The 16,821-nt window shown below is 35.6% G+C and overlaps 2 protein-coding genes across 2 annotated transcripts in view; one reads left to right on the top strand and one right to left on the bottom strand.

Moving 5' to 3' along the window:
• Nucleotides 1–12,918, top strand: part of LOC130648716 (lipoxygenase homology domain-containing protein 1-like) — a 29,146-nt gene extending 16,228 nt beyond the window's left edge. The window contains exons 28-48 of the mRNA XM_057454789.1: nucleotides 92–275; nucleotides 732–836; nucleotides 1,963–2,071; nucleotides 2,495–2,679; nucleotides 3,099–3,280; nucleotides 3,468–3,551; nucleotides 3,864–4,068; nucleotides 4,448–4,602; nucleotides 4,902–5,123; nucleotides 5,305–5,566; nucleotides 6,417–6,622; nucleotides 6,881–7,064; nucleotides 7,341–7,470; nucleotides 7,799–7,916; nucleotides 8,679–8,811; nucleotides 9,072–9,260; nucleotides 9,528–9,749; nucleotides 9,883–10,192; nucleotides 10,533–10,639; nucleotides 10,834–10,986; nucleotides 11,877–12,918. Of these exons, the coding sequence (XP_057310772.1) occupies nucleotides 92–275; nucleotides 732–836; nucleotides 1,963–2,071; nucleotides 2,495–2,679; nucleotides 3,099–3,280; nucleotides 3,468–3,551; nucleotides 3,864–4,068; nucleotides 4,448–4,602; nucleotides 4,902–5,123; nucleotides 5,305–5,566; nucleotides 6,417–6,622; nucleotides 6,881–7,064; nucleotides 7,341–7,470; nucleotides 7,799–7,916; nucleotides 8,679–8,811; nucleotides 9,072–9,260; nucleotides 9,528–9,749; nucleotides 9,883–10,192; nucleotides 10,533–10,639; nucleotides 10,834–10,986; nucleotides 11,877–12,097 (3,666 nt within the window). The 3' untranslated portion in view covers nucleotides 12,098–12,918. The remainder of the gene's footprint in view (nucleotides 1–91; nucleotides 276–731; nucleotides 837–1,962; nucleotides 2,072–2,494; nucleotides 2,680–3,098; nucleotides 3,281–3,467; nucleotides 3,552–3,863; nucleotides 4,069–4,447; nucleotides 4,603–4,901; nucleotides 5,124–5,304; nucleotides 5,567–6,416; nucleotides 6,623–6,880; nucleotides 7,065–7,340; nucleotides 7,471–7,798; nucleotides 7,917–8,678; nucleotides 8,812–9,071; nucleotides 9,261–9,527; nucleotides 9,750–9,882; nucleotides 10,193–10,532; nucleotides 10,640–10,833; nucleotides 10,987–11,876) is intronic.
• Nucleotides 12,919–16,178: 3,260 nt separating this feature from the next.
• Nucleotides 16,179–16,592, bottom strand: LOC130648445 (uncharacterized). Its single transcript, XM_057454497.1, has one exon. The coding sequence runs from the start codon at nucleotides 16,590–16,592 to the stop codon at nucleotides 16,179–16,181; it is 414 nt and encodes a 137-aa protein (XP_057310480.1).
• Between the last annotated feature and the right edge of the window lie 229 nt (nucleotides 16,593–16,821).

The raw sequence follows: 16,821 nt of genomic DNA, 5'->3' as shown, positions 1-16,821 counted from the left end.
TATTTTAGTTTGAATCACATTACCAAAACTATACCTCAGGAGTGACTATAGTTTTACGCGATATATTTAAAATCGTTTTCTTCTCGTATAGAAAAATGCAGACTATATCTTTCCATGCAACCGATGGCTATCCAAAACAGAAGACGATGGAGCATTAAGTCGAGAACTGGTGGCTGTCGAGCGCGCAGAATTTGAACGAAGATTGACGAGGTCACGTTCTCGTTCCCAATCTTCAAAGTCAATTTCTGGTGACAATATCGACTTGGAACAAATGGGTACTTTAATTTATTTTTTTATTATTTTGGACGAAAATATTTCTACAGAATATCGAAGTTTGATTTATTATACAATCGTTGATTGATTGTGTGCTAATTAACCCAAATTGAAAAAAACTTTTGAAAAATTAAAAAACAACCCTTTGTTTTCATGGTTTCTTCAAAAGGAAAAAAAACAAGGGTCATCATTCGCGTTAAATTGTGATTTCTATCACTTTGGGCTCGTTGCCACCTATTAGGCTGTAATAACCTTATGTACAGTCTTTAAAACCATGTGCACTCGATTTTTAGCTAGGGGTTTGGGCTTGAGACAAATGACTATGAAAACCGCGTAAGGCTGTTCAAATTTTGTGTAAGGTATAATGAGCCCTATTGTTTTTGAAAAGTGTGCTTATTTTTATCATTTATTTCTTATTCTTAACATCTATTTCTTATTCTTAATGTGATCTATTTCAGCTGAGAAAACCACGTACAATATCAACGTTGAAACTGGAGATGTATCAGGAGCTGGCACAGATGCGAATGTTTACATATATTTGTATGGTGAAAAAGAAGACTCAGGTATATGTGCTTAAACCTGTTATACCTTGGAGGGGAAGGGGGAAGAAGTGCCCACAGTATGTTTCACTAGGCATAAAATGTGTTAGGCACGCGATTGAGTGCTGAAATTTTGTGACTTTTTCTACCTTTATTGAGACTTGTCGCACGGTAGAAAGTTTTTGTAAATTTTGAAAAGTGCTGACATTAATTTAGGATTGTTTTAAATGTTATATAAATATTTTTTACATTTATGTTGGTCACCAGGTGGTTCCCAACGGGTTGCTAAGCACATCGGTACTAGGAATAAATAAAGACCAAATTTACGAAATTAATAATCCGTCGGAATAACGTCATTTATGATCCCGACGACATCATGATATTGCTTCCCTTACCATTAATATTTTCAACTGCAATATATTAAACATGGACCAAGTTTAATGACCTAAGCGACGATGTTTCTAAAAAATGGATCTTATCTCTGTATTGTTAAAAGCCAAACTTTCTTGTAAATATCACATCATTTTTGATACCATTGACGTCATTAAATTTCATTTCTTTCAGTGCCAAATCTTTTTTTTTTTTTTGGTACACAGTTTATCATCACTACCTAGAATATTAGGGTTGAAACCTCAATAACACGTGAGAAATTAAAGCTATGTTTGAAAATAGGAAAAATGGCCTAACTTAGGTATGTGTGACGATATTTGTGGTCCCATGACGTCATCAAATTGAGTTTTTACCTGGAATAAGGTTGTATTAAAACATTCTGCAATTGCATAATGTTTAATCACTTAAGCGTGAGTAGTTTGGGATTTTCGCGCCACCTCCAGGGTTACACGAGCCAAAAAAGCTCAGATGTAATAGGGGTAAAGTATTTTTGTAGCTTTGTGATTTTTTTATTAAATTTAAAACAACGTGAAATGAGTAAATTAGCGCCATCTTAAATTATTTTCTATCTTACTTAGTTCAAACTCGTAATTTCCATAAAAATAATTAAAAACATTTGCTAAATACTATTGAAAACCATTATGTATACCTGTAACAGAAGGTTTTACCCTCGGTTCTTTTTTTTTCTCCCTGCGATCTTCCAATGAAATGTACACTGGTTTGTTAACCCATTTAAACATACGTTGATTTTTTCTTTCAGGAAAAATCGAGCTCAAAACATCAAAGTCGAATCGCGACAAGTTCGAAAGAAAGCAGATCGATGTTTTTACAGCGGAAGCAGTGGACCTGGGAAACTTAAAAAAAATTAGGTATAAAATTTTAAATCTTTTCTCTTTTAATGCCGTAGCTTAGTGGTTATAACTTTCGAACTTTGTGCGTCAGGCCGACGTTCGATTCCCCTTCGGTACGGGAAATGTGGGAAAATGTACACTGTGTAAGCTATTGGATGTTGCACGGAGTTGCCTGACAGAGCGAAGACCCTAAGCGTTAAATACTTCCCGTCTAAGGCATGACCCCACCCTAGAAATCAAAGACATGGTATATCCTTCGATATTTGTGAGGCTAGCCATGTAAAATATGCATATCTATCTCTCTTTTAGTCGGTCTTTCTTTTAAACAGCGAAACTGCACATGAAAATGTGTGACTTCATTTTCACCATTTCGTATGGCCCAACTTTGCAGATACTTTATACTGATGTAAAAAAAGTTAAACAAAATTGATATTTATCTAGGATTGGCCATGACAACAAAGGTGGTTTTGCCGGATGGTATTTAGATAACGTTGTTATTGATGCACCATCAATGGGTCGTAAGTGGACGTTTCCTGCTGGCAGGTGGTTGGATAAGGGTAAGGAAGACGGTAAACTTGAAGTCGATTTGTATCCGTCAACGGACAGAGAAGAAGTTTACCAAAAACGTAAGTTAACCATCTCCATTTACATAAATGTCTGCCGTACCTTTGAATGTATTGTTCTGTAACCGTTAGTTGAAAATTTTGTGAATTTTAAGAACAAGTGCAATTAGCTTCTTTTTTTTCTAATCTGTATATTTTTTTGTTACATTTTAAATTTAACTTTTTAACTTAAACATTTTGCAGATCCTCAAAAAGTTTTCGGGATTAAGATTTGATAGCTTAACAACAATGTAAAGCAGCGTTAACGCCCATAACGCTGATCATTCTCACTATATATTTTCTGCTAACTTCTTTAACGCTTTTAACATCGTAAAACCATTAGTGTGAACACGGCTTTAACAGCATAATAGGATAAGAATATGTTTACATTGTATAACGTGACAGTTTTTGAAGAACTCTGAAATTACCTTCTTCTTCTTTAGATGTTCCTTATGAAATTGTGGTACACACAAGCGATGTATCGGGAGCTGGTACTGACAGTAATGTATATATTGCCTTATATGGTATGGGAGGTGTCTGCACAGAAGAAACATTTTTAACTGATTCGAAAAAGAAAAGAAAAGGTTGTTTTAACAGAGGTTCAGTGGATGTGTTTGTACGAGAGGTAAACTAATCCACGGAGTTTTACTTATATACGTGTCCTGATATTTAGGTCTTTTACTTGACTGAGATTGTCTTGAAATTAAGTAAAACTTTTTCAAGTAAAGAATCAAACTTAGAGGCGTTTGTGACATCTGTGTAAGTTGTGCATACTTTGTTTTAAATGAACTTTCTTCACACTTTCTTTCCAGCTTCCTGATGTTGGCGATCAAATCGATAAAATACGTGTTGGACACGACAACAAAGGCTTTGGTGCTGCTTGGCATCTGGATAAGGTTTGTTTCAAAATAAATAAAATCCTTGCGTATACAGGGTTCCCACGCCTCCTAAAAATCCTAAAATTTTCTGATTTTTTGCAAATACTAAAAAATCTCCTAAATTTTTGTATGTCTTTTCCCCGCCTATTGAAAAAATCTAAAAATACAGCTAAAATCCTCCTAATTTCTCTAAGTATCCTAAAAAAGTTACTTCCAAAAGTAGTCAACACTTGATTAGTGTTGACTACTTTTGGAAGTGGATTATTCATATCAAACACAGTAAATCTGTCAGTTACCATATCGTAATGTTTGAGTACCGTACTTGTTTAGGTAGAAGTTCGTCGGTTAACAGAGGCTGAAGACGGTGCAAAACAGGGTTGCGTCACGTTTACTTTTCCTTGTAATCGATGGCTAGCGAAAGGAGAGGATGATGGTGCTATTGTGAGAGAGCTGGTACCTACGAAGATAACTGAAGAGGCTGTAGATAAAAGTGGAAAGGTTTCAACGTCGGAACACCGGATCGATGCTTTAGAAGGTGCTACAGTCTAGTATTATTTCTAAATATTTATACAGGATAGTTACTGCAGTATTTGAAGCATTGTAATCAATGTGAGTCTTGTTTTCTGAATGTGTACATCGGCTTTGCCTATTCGATGCCCCTCATAGCATGGCTTTACCTTCGCTAAACATGACATTGTGATTACGACGCGAAGCACATAACCGCTCGACCATGCGCCAGTGGAGTGGGACGAACTGGCAGCAGTATTTGAGTTAACACACAGTTTTTTTTACGCGGTGCCTAATCGAAAAGAAGTTGACATTGAAGAGTTTAGAAATCTTCTATGCATTTAAATATCAGAAAATCGTATTTTTATATACGAACACGTCAGCTTAACCATGTTATTTTTTTACAGTGCATTCGTACAAGTTGCATGTTTTTACTGGTGATGTAAAGAAAGCTGGCACCGATGCAAATGTGTTTATAACGTTGTTTGGTGAGCACGGTGACACAGGAGAAAGACAGCTTTCTAAGAGTGAAACACACCGGGATAAATTTGAACGTGGTCAGGTATGTTATGACGTCATGAGTAATAAGTGAGTGAATGAATGAATGAATGAATGAATGAACGAATGAATGAAAGAGTGTGTGAATAACTAAGTGAATGCATGAGTGAATGAATGAATGAGTAGCTTAGTGAGTGGGTGATTAAAAAATGAATGACGATAGATATCGAGGATCAGTGATTTTCATCTTTCCAGAGTGACAAAACACTTTTGTCATCGTGTGTTCTCGTGTATTCTCGGGTTTTACGTACCTATGAATATACAACTTTTGGTCAGCTTAAAGAAGAATTTCTTTCATTATAGGAGGATATTTTCAACATAGAAGCGGCTGATTTAGGTTACATACGAAAGTGCACGATACGACACGATAATGCTAATCTTGGTGCTGACTGGTTTCTGGATCGTGTGGAAGTCGTTGATGTGACAGAAAATCAACGCAAGTTTGTTTTCATGTGTGAGAGATGGCTAGCTAAGAAAAAAGATGACGGAAAGATTAAAAGATCATTGTACGAGAAGACATACGAGGTGAATTCCCCGTTGCTTTCCTTTTATGTATAATTGAGTTTTCTTTTTAAACGTTCCATAATTTATATTTAATCCGGCGTAATTTTAAGCATATCACATATTTTACTTATGTCACAGCCAAATAACAATCTGGTGCATTCTATAAAAAACATTTTAAAAACATGTATTTATCTGATTTTAGGGTGATCGTAGCTCGACTCGCTCATCCAGCATGTCCTTATATGGTAGCAGTCAATTTAATTTCAGTACAAACAGTTTAAATGGCGCTATGACTCCACGTAAGTCTCACCCAAATAGTCCACAATCTGGGCGCAAATCGAGCGTGAGTGTGAGAAGTAGTGCGGCTGATGAATATTTTGAAAGTAAAATGAAGGGAAAGATGAAAAAAGCGCATTCGAAGACTTCTCTTGGAGCAGCCTCATCTCTCGGAAGTCTTTTAGAAAGTACGTATTATCTTCATTTCAGTTTTCAGTTTTGTTACGTCAGTCTCTTATTAGTATATGAAAACCAGGTTTGTTACGTCAGTCTCCTATTAGTATATGAAAACCAGGTTTTGTTGCCATTAAGGTGAAGACTGTGTATAACACTGCTTTATAGAGATTATGATTTTTAAATTGTTATCTGTGATTCTCATTTAATGTTCGAGACTGGTAATGTGGAAAAACGAAATATCTTTTAACGTGTTTCCAACTTTATATAGGTAACGAAAATACCGCAAACTAATACTGCTTTCAGAAAATATATTTTCATATCCTTATTACGTCGGAAACAGATGTATTTAATATAGTTTTCATGTTTCTGGGCCCTGTTCTTTTTGATTGTAATTTTTTAAAACCACATTTCCAGTGAAAGCGATAAATCTTCTCAAAATTTTATTAATCCACCTGGGATGCTGCATATATCAGGAAAAAACATATTTTGTAACATTCACTATATGTTTGATTTAGCATAAGATGACACATACAACACTAAACATATGATATTGAAGAAGAACTACTTTGCGCATCACTAGCATACTGTCTGGCCGTGAGCGGGATTTGAACCGCGGTCCCCATAACTGGTACCCACTACACTACGTGCGGCAATATGTTAGTGATGAACTAAGATAGTTTTTTCAAATTCAGACATCCGTTTGTTCACTCACTCAGAAAATATAATTACGCCAATTATATTCGCCTGTCATGATCGAAGGTTCGATCGGGGTGAAACATCCTCTGTTGAGAATGAACCAACGGATGTGCCATGATAAAAAATCACCTACACCTTTCATGTTTTATTTTTTTCACATTCTAGCCATCCCATACACGGTGCGTGTATCAACTGGCGATAAGAGTGAACATTCAACAGATGCAAAAGTATCCATTGTTTTTATCGGAACAGATGGAGTATCGGAGAAGATACCACTCGAGTTGATCGGTAAAGAAGGACGATTCGAAGCTGGCTCTGTTGAAACGTTTTCAGTCGAATCTATTGATGTTGGAGAAGTAAAGAAAATTGAGGTAACTTTTTTTTAAGTTACTTTTAAACAGATGTCTTTATCCAATTGATTATTTTGTGCAGTTTTTTTTCTTTTTCTTTTTTTTTCTTTTTTACTGTTATTCTGACCTTTTATATACATATTTTTTTTGCTCAAATATTTTGTTTGCTTTATTTATCGTTTGGACTTTTTATGAGCGCCACTGTGTAATTAACGCGATTTTCTGACCACCCTGACAAAAAAGTACTATAATTCATCTTTTTCGGTACCGTACGTTTAGCTTGGTCATGATGGTTATCGTCCAAAATGTAGTTGGTACGTCAAGAATATAGAGATTGATGTACCAACAACAGGAAGAAAGTATTTCTTTCCGTGTGAATGTTGGCTTGGTAAGGACAAAGAAGACGGCAAGACTGTTCGAATGTTTTCTGTTGATGAAAGCAAAGATGTTATGTATAAACCAAGTAAGCCACCAATCCAAATTTTATAAAGAATCTTGTCGTATGAACTCTATTAGAACATTACTGTTATGCTTTGGCAGCTGAATTAAAACTCATTGCCCAAGAGTGAATTAAAATAATTAATTTGGACAAAAATCCGTCAAACCAACATAAACGTCCTCAAGTATAATAAATTGATGAAAGTGGTGATATGTTTCCCTCACTATTTATACGTCCACACCAATTCCTACAACATCTTTTCTTGTTAAGTTTATATAACATTCTTTCCGTGTTTTGTAGAAATACCATATCAAATGACGATCTACACTAGTGACGTGAAAAATGCAGGAACAGACGCGGAAATTCACATGACGTTATTTGGTACGGAAGGAGAATCACATGATATCAAGCTGGACAAAGAAGAAAGCAGGTAAAGCTAATACCTAGGGCTTTTTACAAGGTTGTAAGGAAAATAAACGGTTGTCATCAAAATTAAAGTTTATCTGTGATATAATTTGGTTATCTGCCAAAAAGGATGCTTAAAACTTGCAATTTTTAAGCGTAATACATTCTCGTCCCCACAGCGTTAAAAGAAATCTTTACCTTCCGCTCGATGTGAAGGAAGAAAAGAAGCACTGACATCGAGTTGAGCTTTGAACTGGCATTTCTTTGTATCTGTCGTTAATATGAAGGTTTCCAAGCTCGTTATATTTTTAAGCAGATTCCTGTTGTTCACATGAATATCTACTATTATTCAGATTTGAAAGAAATTCAGTGGATGCGATTAGAATTGATATTGATGACGTTGGCCAGCTCACAAAGTTAAGAATTGGTCACGATGGTAAAGGAAGCAGACCTGATTGGTTCCTTGAAAAGGTACAGTTCTGATTGGCTGACTTTTGAAGGATTTTCGCAATAGGTTAAGCGAGAGAAAGTTTTGCGGGGTTATACATCCGCAAAATTTATTGGATAAACTTTTGTGAACAAGGAATTCAAAGAAATTGTACAGAGAAACTTTCGTTAATATGATTTTGAGTAGCAATATGCATTATTCTGTTATTTTTGAAAAATAATTAGAGCGCGCGACCACGTGGTTATAGAGCTCGCTTCGTTAACACGACGTCTGTGGTTCAGTCCATAGCGCGGCCATGTTTAGCATGTGTATTTACCACAGCACCGTCTAACTCACTATGTGAAGGAAATTAGACAGGTAATGTTGATGTGTGCCTATTTTATACACTAAGAACCATTGGAGTGGCTGTCTTATATAAAAATTCGAAAACAAAATAAAATGAATATTCAAACATCCATTGTTAGACCAACGCATCTTCTAATTATTACTCTAAAATTTTCTTTTTATCTACATACTCATCAAGTAAATTGAAATTGTGTCATCGTTTTATTTTTCTTATTAATTATCGTCAAAAAATACTGGAATTATCCTTCACGAAACACAAAACCGACAAGTTTCGCAAGGCTGAAGAAATTTCCATGATTTGCGAGTTTCAATGTCGCAAAGATACCTTGAACTCGCTAAATTCGCAAAAGCTTATTTTGCAGAAACTTCTGCATTTAAGTTAGTTGCATTATCTAGACAGTTTCCTGACAGGAGAGAGTGTGTTTATTTTTTTTTTCTAGGTTGTGTTACTGAACTTGAACACAGAAGAAGCTACCATCTTTAAATGTGGAGAGTGGTTATCGAAGAAAGAAGGCGATGGGAAAACAGTGAGAGAGTTAGCAGCTGAGGTTGATGGACAGAAAGCAATGGAAGGTAAAACATTAGCAGCACGTTACATGGCGAGGGATATAGTTCTAAAAAATTTTTAATCCTTTACTGCAACTTACTTCCAATACTATTTTAATTAATTTCTTAAATAAATATTTTTCCGGGTAAAAATGGAAATGTCGAAAAAAATAGGCATGTATCTCACGTTTGGGAAAAAAATTGTTAAATTATGATTTTTTTTTCATGCTGATTGGGTACGAGATCTCCCACTTTAACCTTTTTCTTTGTCTTTTTTCAATGTCTAGAAACCACATACACAGTAAATGTGAGGACTGGGGACAAAAGAGGTGGTGGAACAGACGCTAATGTGTTTTTGATTATTTTCGGTGAAAATGGTAACTCTGGTGAACTCGCTCTGAAGGAGTCGTCAACTAATAAAGATAAATTTGAGCGTGGTCACACTGACGTATTTACGTTTAATATGCTAAGTCTAGGTAAGTTCAACCACGCATGATGCCAGATTTATTTTTTAGTCAGGGTAGGTACTTTGCATGTAGTTGCTACTTTTTTATGTAGTGCGTTTTTAATCTTTCAAACTTAATCAAGATTTATTTACTTCAAGCGAAATTCTACAATCGTTTAATATGGCCCTAGTGGACACACTGTCTAACTGAAAATACACCTTCAAGAATGGCTTGCTCTCACTTAAAATTTAAATGTCAAAAAACGACTTCATGTTTATATCGTTTGTGTGATTTCAGGTCAGTTATCTAAAATCCGTATTTGGCACGATAACAAATACATGCGTTCGGGATGGTTTCTATCAGCAGTTGATGTGACAGATAGTGCAACAAATGAGACATATACATTTCCCTGCGAAAGATGGTTAGCCAAGAGTGAAGATGACGGGAGCTTAATGCGAGAGTTGGCTTGTGCAAATACTGATCTTAGAGCAAAATCAAAAGAAAGTCTGGCTGTTACAGGTTGGGTTCTCTTATCTTATAATTATTTCCAAATCACCTGTGCTCACAGGAAAGAAAGAAAAATGTTAGAAGAACAGAGAACAATACAGTGGAGATGAAGTAATTCTTACTGGTACAAATTTGATTCTTTCAGGTTACGAGGTAACTTTTGTGGTATCAGACAAGCCAAACGCTGGAACCGTTCACGATGTCATGCTTGTCCTCATTGACGTCAATGGAAAGAAATCGAACGAAATCTTAATCGAAAACAATAGCAAAACAAAGAAAATTCTACGACGTGGTCAAACTGACACTGTTAAAATTGCATCCAAACCTTTAGGGGAGTTAAAATCGGTTGTAATAGCTCTTCAAAGAAGAAAGGCCACGGCTGTGAAGAACGAAGAGGGCACTAATAAGTTCCATCTTCATGAATTGATTGTAAAAGATTTGGAAGAAGATACTAGGTACGTTCAGTTGCCCGTAGCCGAAATAAGATTTTAATAACTTTTCCTGTGATGACGTTGTTACCGTTGGTGTTAAATTTGATTTTTCATTTAACAGTAATTTGAATTATGTCGGTAGTTATGTCGGTAATTTAGAAACCGATCTGGTCTTGAAAATCAAAAATCTTGAGTGTTCTTTTCAATTTTGAACTTTTGAACACAACGCCCAAAACTAACGCCAACATCTAATATTAACGCCCCAACCCTTTCCCGAACAAAAAACAACACTTAAAATTACACTCATACCCGATTTATCTGACCTTACGCCTTTCTAAACTTTATTTCTGTCGCTCTTTTATAGTTATGCATTTACCTGTGACCAGTGGTTGAATCTTGGTTCATCAAAAGACAGTCAGCTACAATTAGAAGTTTCCCATGTTGAGAAATCGAAAGTAGCAACTGTTAGAGGTTTGTTGCGATGCTTCTTGTTTATTTCGGTATTTTTGTTATTTTTCGTAACCAGGACATGTAAAAACATAACGAAGCCCTGTTTACTTTCGTGAATCTGATGGTTTAATATACCTGTTTTTTTTAAATAAATTATTTTACTTCAGAGAAACCATATTTACGAGTAACCTCTGATCATCTTGCTCATTGTCTAGAATCAAAGCCAGTGCAATACGAGATCAAAGTCTACACAGCTGATGTCCCACATGCCGGCACCGATGCAAATGTGTCGATGACAATATTTGGAGAAAATGGCGACACTGGCGCAAGGGAATTGAAAAAGAAATTTCGTAATTTGTTTGAGAAAGGTATGATTGACTTCCGCGCTTGTTTGTTGTTGCGGTGAGAAAAATACTTTATCTGACAAAAAAATATCGAACGAAATCTTTTTTTTTTTTTTTTTGGGGGGGGGGGGGGGGATATTCGTTACCTAGAGGAAGTCTTGTTATATTTGTCAATTTTTGAAAGTTCTTATTAACTTTTTTCCAGTCACCTTTCTATGTAAAAGGATAATGTACGCTTAAAATAATTCTAAAGTTTTGTTGAGCCAGTATTTTAAAACATATCGAACGAAATCGATGATGATTATGATTAATTTTTTCGTACCTGTTAATGTAGCTGTTTGTTATTCAAGAACTTTAGGTAACGTTATTTCGTGAAAAATTCCACGGCGTATCGTCCATTGTACATGTTTCTCGCATCGCTATCCTTGCCGCCTGTTTAACATAAGTAATGAAATTTGCTTCGAAGGGTATATTACTATTATAGGTGAAATTATAATGGTGACCTTAATTAACAAAATATACAGGCAGGCAGGCAGGCAGGCAGGCAGGCAGGCAGGCAGGCAGGCAGGCAGGCAGGCAGGCAGGCAGGCAGGCAGGCAGGCAGGCAGGCAGGCAGGCAGGCAGGCAGGCAGGCAGGCAGGCAGGCAGGCAGGCAGGCAGGCAGGCAGGCAGACAGACAGACAGGCAGGCAGGCAGACAGACAGACAGGCAGGCAGGCAGACAGACAGACAGACAGACAGACAGACAGACAGACAGACAGACAGACAGACAGACAGACAGACAGACAGACAGACAGACAGACAGAGAGACAGACTTATAATATATGTTATTCTTACATTCGTTAATATGATGAAAATTACAATTTTCTTGTAAGTTCCCAATAGTTAGTTTGTTACCTGTTTTTTGTTTTTTAGGCAACATGGATAACTTCAAGATCGAAGCATTAGACCTGGGAAAGCTTACTAAAATAGAAATAGGACATGACAATAAAGGCATGGGTGCGAGTTGGATGTTAGATCGTGTCGAGGTAGTGAACACGATGACATCGAACTCAGTAACATTTCCCTGTCAAGAATGGTTTGACAAAAAGAAAGGCGATAAAAAGATTGTCAGAGAACTTTTTCCGGCATCGTGAAAAATATACCAAGGGGATAATTTTTTCAGTTTTTTTCTTTCTATCTATTCTTTTGTATTAGTTTAAAAGTGCGTCTTCAGACAGGCAAAATAACTTCTTGTTTTGCCACTGATCAGCACTGCGCTTGATTTCGCCATTTTGCGCTCGATATTTTAACCAGTAAGATTACATTTAATTATTTGTCGACTATGTTAATTAGAACACGTACCAAACTCTCTGATAGTTCGAATTGTTTTATTATTCTAAGGAGAAGTCGTTAATGAGGCTGTGTAGATGACGGTTTATGTATTAAAGACTAATTATGCGAAGTATGATTTTTGCAATGCTCACTCTCCCTATATCTGCTCTTCATCTGCGTAGCATTTTTAAGTTAATTCAATATAGCACTGTTAAACCTTTCCGTAGTTTTGATCAACTTTTGTGTCAGTTACTATAGTCAAAAAAATCTGAACCACGTGACCTGCTTAGGTAGGAAATTTAATAGAGGTAAAATCTTATTATTTTAGCACTTAATATTATTTTACTAGTCGATATATCTTAGGGAAAGAAATAAATTTCACTTTTTGACAGTTGGAATATTTAAACATTTTTTATAAAGATTTTTTGCGTTTTTAGAAATTCAATTTATGTACATATATTACATGCACTAAGTATGTATATATTTACACTTTTGTAAGAAAGTAATATAATAATGAAATAAATTAAATTTTTTTTGGATGCAACAAAGGTCCAAATTTGTTTGTATTATGTAATATATTTATAAGGAATTAAACATGTATATGCTATTTGTAATATATACCAGTCTAAATAATAATTTGTGAGATAATTTCCCTTTTTTGTGAATTAAAATATGAAACCAAGAATTGAGAACACGAGAAATAAAAAACAACAGCTGTAAAGGCAGTTTACCGCCATTGCGCCCATGCGTTTGTGCCTTCTTGAAACGAGAGTGAAGAAGGCAAAATGCCCTGGGAATAAGGGTGGGCAGTTTAATTGATCCCATTTACGATTAACATATTCTTCTCGCCATTCTAGTAGCCTCCCTCGGAATCTAGTAGCCTCGGAATAGTTAACTCCGCTTCTGATTTTATTTTATTTCTTACAGTACTTTGAAAAAACAAAACAACAAACGTCTTTTCGGGTTTCATATACCGGCCGAGCCGAGGGGCTAAAGCCCCCCACTTTTTTGCCAAGAAGTGATGTTTTTTATTTAAGGTTATGTGTTTTAATCAATTATTATTTGATCAATACATACATATGCTCTGGGTGAGATTAACAATGCTTCCCGTCGGCCCCAACCATGGTCGGGCATCCTTTAATACTGAATAATTTAGCCCCTCCACTTTCAAAATTGCTCCGCCGGGCTTCATATATCAGGGCCCCCCAACGGCCTGTAAATATAAATTGAATGTAATGATAATAACGTTTTTTCCCCAATAAACGCCCTCCTGGGTGTGTATAAAAAAATTTAAGATATTTAGGCAACGTTTATTAGATGGGCGTTAATAAGAAAGGTGCGTTTATTTACTTTTAATAGAAAGGGGCGTTTAAAAGAAAGCGGTATTTATCTAATATTTTTACTTTTAGAGGAGGCGTTTGTTTATAAGAGAGTGGCAGTTAAAAGAGTGGGGTGTTTATTGGAGAAATATGAAATGAAAAATTGATGTTAATGTTAAGCACGAGATTCGGCAAGTAAATAAGCTCTTTTTAAACTCGAAAACAAAACGGCTGTACCCACGCGCTAAAACTTGCAACATATTAATGTGGATAATGTGGATTGATTTTTAAAGTTTAGAGCAATAAGGTTAAAGAAACAAAACTGTCAAAATGTGTGTATACAGTTCATCCCTGATACTTATAAAATTGGTTTGGTTGATACTTTGTTACATCCCTGCTTCAAAATATGCACTACTCTCGTCCAATTTTCATAAGAAAGTTAAGGACATTTTCTTAAGAAATGGTTATCCCTAAGACTTTCTTGACAGAATCATCATGTGGTTTTTTGACGTATTTCATCATGATAAAGTGTTGAGTTTGCAACATATAGTGGCGATTTGCGACATATAGTGTTGTGGCACACAAGCCACACAATGGAGTGGAAACAAATTTCTAAAAAAAGCTTTTGTATTTGAACGGGTCATAGACATCATCTATTCAACGACGCATTCAATCAGTATATATATTAATAACCTGTTTATTATCCTAGGTTATTCCCAAAAACTAAACCAATCCACCCGATTTTAAAAAGAACAGGTAGGTGACATCATCAAAAATCCTTTTAACCCTACCATCTCTACTACTTGAGTAAAACCATAATTGTACATATTATTTTGATCAGCATTTCAGGTACAACCCCTGTGTGGATAACTAGATACCATCTGAGACCACCTGAGCTAACTCTCCAAGACTGGGTTAGCGCGTCCATTTTGGAATGAATGGATTGGTGACGTGATCACAAAACATTAAAACGTAATAAGGTTATTCCTGGAGTGATATAATTATAAAAAAAACCACAGGAGAATGAAGATTTCGCAATACCAAAACATTCATACTTTACAAATTCTTCTGTCGCTGTTGGTATTAGTACGGCCTAATGCTGGTACCTCCCGCTTCCCAAATCGAAATTCTGCTCTTCAGTTATTCTGCTGAGAAACTGACGGCTTCGCCCTGTTTTAGCTTTTTCGTCGGAAGACGTTTGTCCTTGGAAGACGAGTCAAGCTCCAGAATTGCCGGTGCTACCATCCATACAGGTGACCCTTGCGAAACATACGCGACTGAAAAGGTGCTTGTGGGAGTGCTCGCTATTCGGCTATTTGGTTTGTCGTTAAGCGTCAAAATGTCATATTTTGCCTAGCAACCAGTAACCATGGCAACTAATCAATTAAATTTTTGACTTAATTTTGGTTTACTGTCATATACTATGATATACTTCTCAAATAATTTTAGAAAAGACAGTCCTTTGCGATCTAGTTTATTTCTGTAATAAACACCTTAAGATTAGCGTACTTATAATTTGGTAACAGTGGGTAGCGGTGATTATTTCACGGCCACATGTCTCAGTAGGGACCGCGTGAGACCAAAATATTGTCAACTTCTCCAGTTTCGGGACCAACAGGTTGATGGCGTCATTAACACCAAAAACGCTGGAAATCCTAAACTATTATAACTATTGAAATCAACATTTTTTCTTTTAAGGTGTACAAAACACTATTTTTTAATCACTGGTTTCAGTTAGATATTTCATAGAAAAATTACTTTATAGGCTTTTACGTTATTACTTCCTAAGATTAATTTAAAACCAGTCAAACAAAAACCTGCCAATTTTAGACGACTCCTTTTTTGTCTTTTCTAAATTGACGTGTTAACCATTGTACTCACACATCATTTTTGCCTGATTCACTGTTTTTACTCTATTATTACCGTTGGGCGTGTTTCAACCTTGAAAGTAAAGGTGGGCTTACTAGACATGCAGAAATATTGGAGAGGCGGGATTTTTTTAAAATAGTAAATTTGGATTATTATTATTTTCAGGGAAAAAAGTTTTTAAAATTGTCACAGAATTATGCGTGAAAAGCATACCCAATAAAATTATGACAAATCTTTCTGCGCTATGAAAAACACAACTTTAACTTGAATAGAAATTTTAACTTGTGTGCATTCGAAATTGTTAGACGCCACCTACATTGCTGTGTGGTGGAAATACTGAAGAACGCAGATACGGATGATTTTTTCAAGCTGTGCCAAAAAGGCCGGTTTGTTAGAGAGGAATAATAGACTGATTACCACTTTATTTTGCATATCTAATCTGAATTTTTTTATGCACCCATTTGGATAAAACGATTCAAGAATTCTCGCACAATATGGCAAAAAAAACAATTTGCGAAAATTCTTTTTTTCATAAGCAATGCGAGGCTCAAACTGTATAGCTTCTCATTATCAAGCCATTTATTGCTTAATATACTATAAAATGATAAGCAAAAATCGTTAACAAATTAAAGTCAACAAATAATAAAATCGGTAAAAATAGGAAGTCGTTAATAAGAATCGGTAAAAATAGCCGATGTAATGACTAAAGAATTGTTTATGTACGCATAAACATTGCCGTTCGGTTTATTGCACTAGTCTCTGTGTAACCAAATTTCTCATAAAACCTTTTTCCTTCTGGTGTTGAAAGCAAGCAAATAAAACAATTCTTTGGTAGTTTCTCTTCCATAAAACTTGCAATTTTTTCCATTACCATTGTACCAACACCTTTACGTTGGTGCTCTGGTAATACGCACACGTTCGTTAATACACAAAATGTCCCGCCGTCACCGATGAGACGACCCATACCAACAACTTCACCGGCCTCTGTCTTGGCAACAACATCACAAATTGAATTTCTTGATGCAATGCTGTCACCCTCAGTTGAATGACGACGTAAACCAGTAGCTGCACGCAGTCTTTGTACTTCTTCCACATCTATACTATCCACGTATTCCACTTTATACTCCATCTGTTTAACTTTTACCTTGTCTAAAACAAAATGAATAATATCTAAAGGGCTAGTTTATAAAATTCTCTTCATATGATTTTTTGTAGCAATATACTTTGAATTGCTTCTTTTCGTAATAATAAAATCTTAGTATTGAATCTCTTTTATCATATATTCAAGTGAATAAACGACAATGGTTGATTTTGAAAATATATTTCAGTTGTAAGCGCTATCTTCAGTTCAATAAAAG

This window comes from Hydractinia symbiolongicarpus, chromosome 7 (genome assembly GCF_029227915.1).
Source record: "Hydractinia symbiolongicarpus strain clone_291-10 chromosome 7, HSymV2.1, whole genome shotgun sequence".
NCBI lineage: Eukaryota > Metazoa > Cnidaria > Hydrozoa > Anthoathecata > Hydractiniidae > Hydractinia > Hydractinia symbiolongicarpus.
The sequence above is the reverse complement of the archived record's forward strand: the minus strand, read 5'-3'. Positions and strand labels throughout refer to the sequence as shown.